This window comes from Nymphaea colorata, chromosome 3 (genome assembly GCF_008831285.2).
Source record: "Nymphaea colorata isolate Beijing-Zhang1983 chromosome 3, ASM883128v2, whole genome shotgun sequence".
NCBI lineage: Eukaryota > Viridiplantae > Streptophyta > Magnoliopsida > Nymphaeales > Nymphaeaceae > Nymphaea > Nymphaea colorata.
Genome location: NC_045140.1, coordinates 16,247,695 through 16,252,815, shown reverse-complemented (window position 1 = coordinate 16,252,815; position 5,121 = coordinate 16,247,695). Strand labels below are relative to the sequence as shown.

At 47.5% G+C, this 5,121-nt stretch overlaps 1 protein-coding gene across 1 annotated transcript; it reads right to left on the bottom strand.

The window, feature by feature from the left end:
• Positions 1-3,789: 3,789 nt before the first annotated feature.
• Positions 3,790-4,857, bottom strand: LOC116251107 (auxin-responsive protein IAA33). The gene is made up of 2 exons (XM_031625183.2): positions 4,267-4,857; positions 3,790-4,084 (listed from the first exon to the last, which is right to left on the bottom strand). The coding sequence occupies exons 1-2, from the start codon at positions 4,713-4,715 to the stop codon at positions 4,018-4,020; spliced, it is 516 nt and encodes a 171-aa protein (XP_031481043.1). The 5' UTR covers positions 4,716-4,857; the 3' UTR covers positions 3,790-4,017.
• Between the last annotated feature and the right edge of the window lie 264 nt (positions 4,858-5,121).

Below are 5,121 nucleotides of genomic sequence, written 5' to 3'. Positions count from 1 at the left end.
GGATCGCCAACCTCGATTATTGGTCTGAAGCCCTCAATAGAAACCCCCCCCCCCCCCGATCACTCGTTGCCGGCCGATCAGGTACATCTCATATGTTCCTGAGAAGGAAGAAAACAAACAAGAGTTGGAATTTGGTTATTTAAGGTTAATTTTTCCTTTTGTTTTTCTTCTCGGGCATCGATCATTCAACTAAAAATCCTCCAAAATGAGTGAACGATTGTGACGATGACTGATGCAAGTTAGTGAGGCATTTTGGTCCTTTCCTCCCTCTGTTTTTATTGGGGGGTGATTGATCAAGGAAACAGGAAGCTACATTTGCCTGTGTGGAGTGAATGAGGTGCAGAGATTTGGATGGAAGCAGATACAATAATAACGACAGTGGTAATAGTGACTAATGCTAATAATAATGATGATAGACAACTCTACCCAACCTTTATTAATTGGCGTTCCAATTGAAAGCTCCAACTCAGAGCTTCGTGGGTCCTTGCTGCTAGGCAAAGCTAGGTGAAAGGAGTGGTCGGGGGAGGAGTTGAGTTGCTGCCTGCGTACCATTGGGCAGACTTCTTTTATGTTGATGGTCAGTCCGTTTTATATTTCGATCCCCAACCTGCTGGCAGACAAAACAAACCAAACTGTAATAAAGTTTCTTGGATCCACAAGGTGGACCAAGACTCCCTACTTTTTTGGTTGGGGTGCACGGTGGAACGATTACGTCCATGCTTTCCCGGCCGACTCGCCGGCCGGATTTCTATTATGTCGAACGGAAAATGTGATGATTTGGGAGGAGAAAGTGGTAATCTAAGCAAGTAAAAAAAGTAGGGTGGGCGGTTTGGCGTGAGGTTGACGTGAGGAGGTTGGAAGCCCGAGACGGAGAGCGACATCCCCGCCCCCGCTACTACTTGTCATGTCATCCATTCTCCACCCACGTGTGCTGCTCCGGATCATCGGGTGCGCCCTGTTCTGTGCCAAATTACTCTTACGGCCTCCGATTTTTCTTTTTCCAGTCAAATCTCGAAGTTTTGGCGCTATCCCCAAGCGGCACGCAAACCGCCGGCGTCGGCTTCTCGGCGAGTCTTTCTTCGCCACCTGAAAGTTATGCTTCGTATTTCTCGTACAGTTCAGTAACCGCTAACCAGGGTACTATACTACCGTTTTTTTTTATTCATTTTTAAGAATATTTTAATGTTATTTTGGTTTTTAATTGTTTTTCACGTTCTTCTGTCCATCCACAACCAATTTATATATCTACATTCACTATCTACGGGAGGAGGAGTGTTCATGAATGAGGCCAATTCGGTTCGTTCGCTCCTCGTGCGTACTACGGCGAATGTGGTAGTAAATTAATTGTTGAATAAGAATCATGAAAACCTGAAAGGCGGAAGATGTAACAACAAAATATTTCTAACCTCTGGGGTGTGGTTTCCGGTGAATTGCGAGTGGCGTTTTCTTGGCAGAGCAAATGGGGAGAGGCTAATGGCGCCGTTTAATTTCCGTAGAGGTAGAGATGATGGTGTGGTGGGAGGGGATGCTTTTATTGCTCGTTGCTTCATTTGGAACAACCACCATGTGCAGTGTCGCGCAGTCGTCGTTATCGCCGAGACAGGGACTGATTTATGACGTTTGTACGTAGGCTCGAGGGGGGGGGGGGAGAGAGAGGAAGTGGGAAGGCAAAAAGAGAGAGAATAATAGGGCAGCAGAAATAAAACACAAAAAATCTCTGTACTGCCGGAGTAGAAGCACAGGCACTGCCAAAAGAAGCCATTAACTCCAATCGTACGCTCCCCAGTTGGTGCAGGTACTTTTCTGGCTACCCATACCCATGCAGACAGGTATAGAGAGAGAAAGAGAGGGGTTCGCGTCCATTGGCATGATGAGCTCGGAAACCAGCTTTAGCCATGGCTTGGCTTGTCAACTAGCTTGAGTCATTAACATGTCTTCCCAGTCACACAGTAAAGAAGTCAGAATGCTCGGCCAGGGAATTGAACATTAAAAACTTGAAGATCAGGAGCTCGATACTGCCAGGCGTCAGATTTTCTAGCAATAGGGAAAGAACACCCAAATCCATTGGTTGAAGTGACAAAGAAATAAATAATTTTACTTCTCGTTAGATTGACCAATCTGGCGTCCAACTTTTGCTACATTTTGTTAATAGAAACGTCCTTGGTTTTTTCAAATCGAAACAAGTTTAAACGGCGGGTCTGTCAAAGGGAGGGAGAGCGCCGGGGTGGAGCCGGCCATGGCTGCCAGGTGGGTGGGAGGCCTACCTCTCGCATTAGCCAAAGCAGATCCTTGTATCAAGGAGGCAAGGTGGGTCCACGTGCTTTATGCACTTAAATGACCATATATATGTTGAGTCAGTTTGTGAGTTATGCAAGTAAAAAATCAAAACCGTATATAACCTTGGTTTGCTTTGATACAAGAATCAAAATGATGGGAAGTATAAATGCCCGTCACTTCGTGCTGTTCGCACGAAGAGAGATGAACGCCTTTTTCTCGGTGCCGGTAGCAGTTGAACCTAATAATGCAAAATCTAAGTTAAGAACTTGATTTTAAGCAATAATGTAGCAATAGCTTTGATAAGCATAGCATAGGATAGCATAGCTGGTCCAGCTGATGGCATCAAATACTACACATCTTCAGTGGTGGTTCCACGTCTACTGTTGCTATTTTGTAATAGGATGAAGTAGGTTGAAGCACAAGCAAGGTACACCGCGGAGGTAAAAGAAAACTATGCTAAGACTTGGATGTTAAAGTGCTTCCAAGCTGAGTGCTACTCAATACTCACCACTCAAAGGCGAGAGCGAGAGCGAGAGCGAGAGCGAAAGCGAGAGCGAGAGTTTGTTCTGGTTTTTAAAAGTTAGTTACAAGTTAGCTGGCATGCAACAACCCCCGGCGCCAGGGCAAAACAGAAAGACGCTCAAGTAGGCGGATAAATGCCGACGATGGGGAATAATGGCGGGGGAAAAGCCGCTCCCTTCCTGTTTCTTCGTCAAAATTTTAAGTCATAGGGGTAATCCCGTAAATGGGTGGGACTTCGTGCCGGCGTACGTCACCTCTTCCGTTATTTTCCCCCCTCAGCTTGCAACCACACGTGCACTAATCTTATCGCAGAAGCAACAATTCCTCTTTTTGTCGGTGTATGTTTTTTTGAAAAAACAAATTTCGTAACGGCTACGGTCGGAAATACCGCTGCCCGGCCCTCGAAATTACGGTCGTGCCCCGATCACCACGGCATCACTTTTAAGGGTAAATCAGGCATTTAATGGGTGCCGGTTAAAAAGGTTAAAACCAGGCACGACCCAAAGAAAGGGAGTTAGGCAGCATTGATTACGCACGTCATCAAGTGGTTTTACTTTAATCTCCTTGAGATAAGCAGGCAATAAATGCCTCTCGGGCTTCATCAACAAACAGCAAATCGGACGTGAGCCTAATGACGCGACTGCCCCTACAATTTCGACGAGGCTTCGCTCGTGGGAATCTAATGCGCAAAAATAGGGGCATTCCGGTAAAAGGCTTCCCGCGAAAACCACCCACCCCGCCAGGTTGTCGGTGCCCCGCACATGCATCGAAACGGACTGGCGAACGGACGGCCGAGATCCGATCTCATTGGCCTGATCGTGTCGTCTGCAGAATGTTTTTTTTTTTTTCTCCCTCTCTTTTATTTTGTCTAATTTCTGCGACTTTCCTCAAGGCTATTTTTCAGGTCTAATCTATGTTTGCCGTTACAAGCAGGAGAAAAAGAAGGGAAAAGAGAAGTAAGAATTCGGAAACCCTAAAAAGAATTTCAAGTGGAGACAGAAGAGAGGACTTACTTGACTTCTTCATGCCAAGGGAAGAGGGAAATTACAGGAGGTAGAATTCACCAGCAGAGAACCCAAACAGAAGGAAATGGAAAAAGAGAGAACAAAGAAAATAAAGCTTTGAAATTTCGATTTTCTCCTCTAGCTTGTTTGTTTCCAACCCCAATTGCCTAAGAATTTTCGGAATCTTGGAATCTTTCCTGCCCCCCGCATGTCTCTAGAACTTCTGAGTGTTCTTCTTCGCCGGCAAGATTCTGATTCGCCTCGCCTCTCGCACGAAGTCCCTACGAAGAAAACAATCAAAGAATCACAACCAGGCGTGAATTCCACATCTGTTTTTTTTTTTTTTTTTTTTTTTCTTTTTTTCCTTCTCCTATCGGGGGGAGAGAGCGAGAAAGAAAGAAACTTTCACGGCTCCGCAATGCAATGAAGGAGAATGAAGGAGGAAGATTGCGTACAGCATTACCTCCAATCGAGGTCTCCGACGAGGAGGAGGTCGTTCTCAATGTCCTCGAAGGCGATCATGTAGCCCGGGATGGCGTTGGCGAGGGTGCAGTCGGCGTCGGACTCGGGCGCCGGCCGCGAGGAGACGTCGTCGTCGACGAACATCCGGCGGAGCGCGCGAGCGAAGCTCTCGTAGCTCCCGAGGCGGTGGAGGTCGATGCGTTGGCAGATGGACCGGCCGTCCATGACGACGGTCACCTGCGGGACGACGGACGCCGCCAGGTCGTCCATCACCGAGAAGCTCGCCAGGCTGTTGTTCTTCCCAGCGACAGTCGGCGGAACCGCGGCCGTCACGGACGCGGGCGAGGCTGCGGGCATCATTCCGATGAGCCTCGCATAGATGTTGGAGGTGGCATTGGTGGCGTCGAGCGAGTCGTCCCATTTGCGCTTGTGGCTGTTGAGATCCGCCATGGCGCTTCGCCTCGCTTCCTGGTCTCAGACTCCGCGGGGAGAAAGGAGTGAGGGAAGGAGGAATTTAGGGTTTTGGTGAGAGCGATGGCGGAAGCTTTTGAGCGGAGGTTTTCGGTAAGAAGGAAGCGGAAGGGAGCGAGAGCGGAGTCTTGTTGACGGGAGGATGTTTTTTCTTTTCTTCGTTCATCTTCTTATTCGCGCAATTTACAGAAAACGGTCTAGCATTTTAGTCTTTGACAATTGGCCGCCACATTTTGCGATTTTACTCACTCGGTTTGACGTCTGTCCTCTGAAATTGACTCTGATGCCCTTGAAGAATTGGAGTTATTTACACAAGAGAGAGAAGGAGCTCTACTGAAGGGCAAAAGTGTTATTTTAAGTAAAAACAACGGAACCTATCAGCACA

Bases quoted from the DNA above. Each gene is read 5' to 3' on its own strand.
- LOC116251107 (XM_031625183.2), bottom strand. From the start codon at position 4,715: ATGGCGGATCTCAACAGCCACAAGCGCAAATGGGACGACTCGCTCGAC. The intron at 4,085-4,266 runs GTAATGCTGTAC...TTTTCTTCGTAG, and splicing joins GTCGGAGACCTCGATTGGAG to GGACTTCGTGCGAGAGGCGA.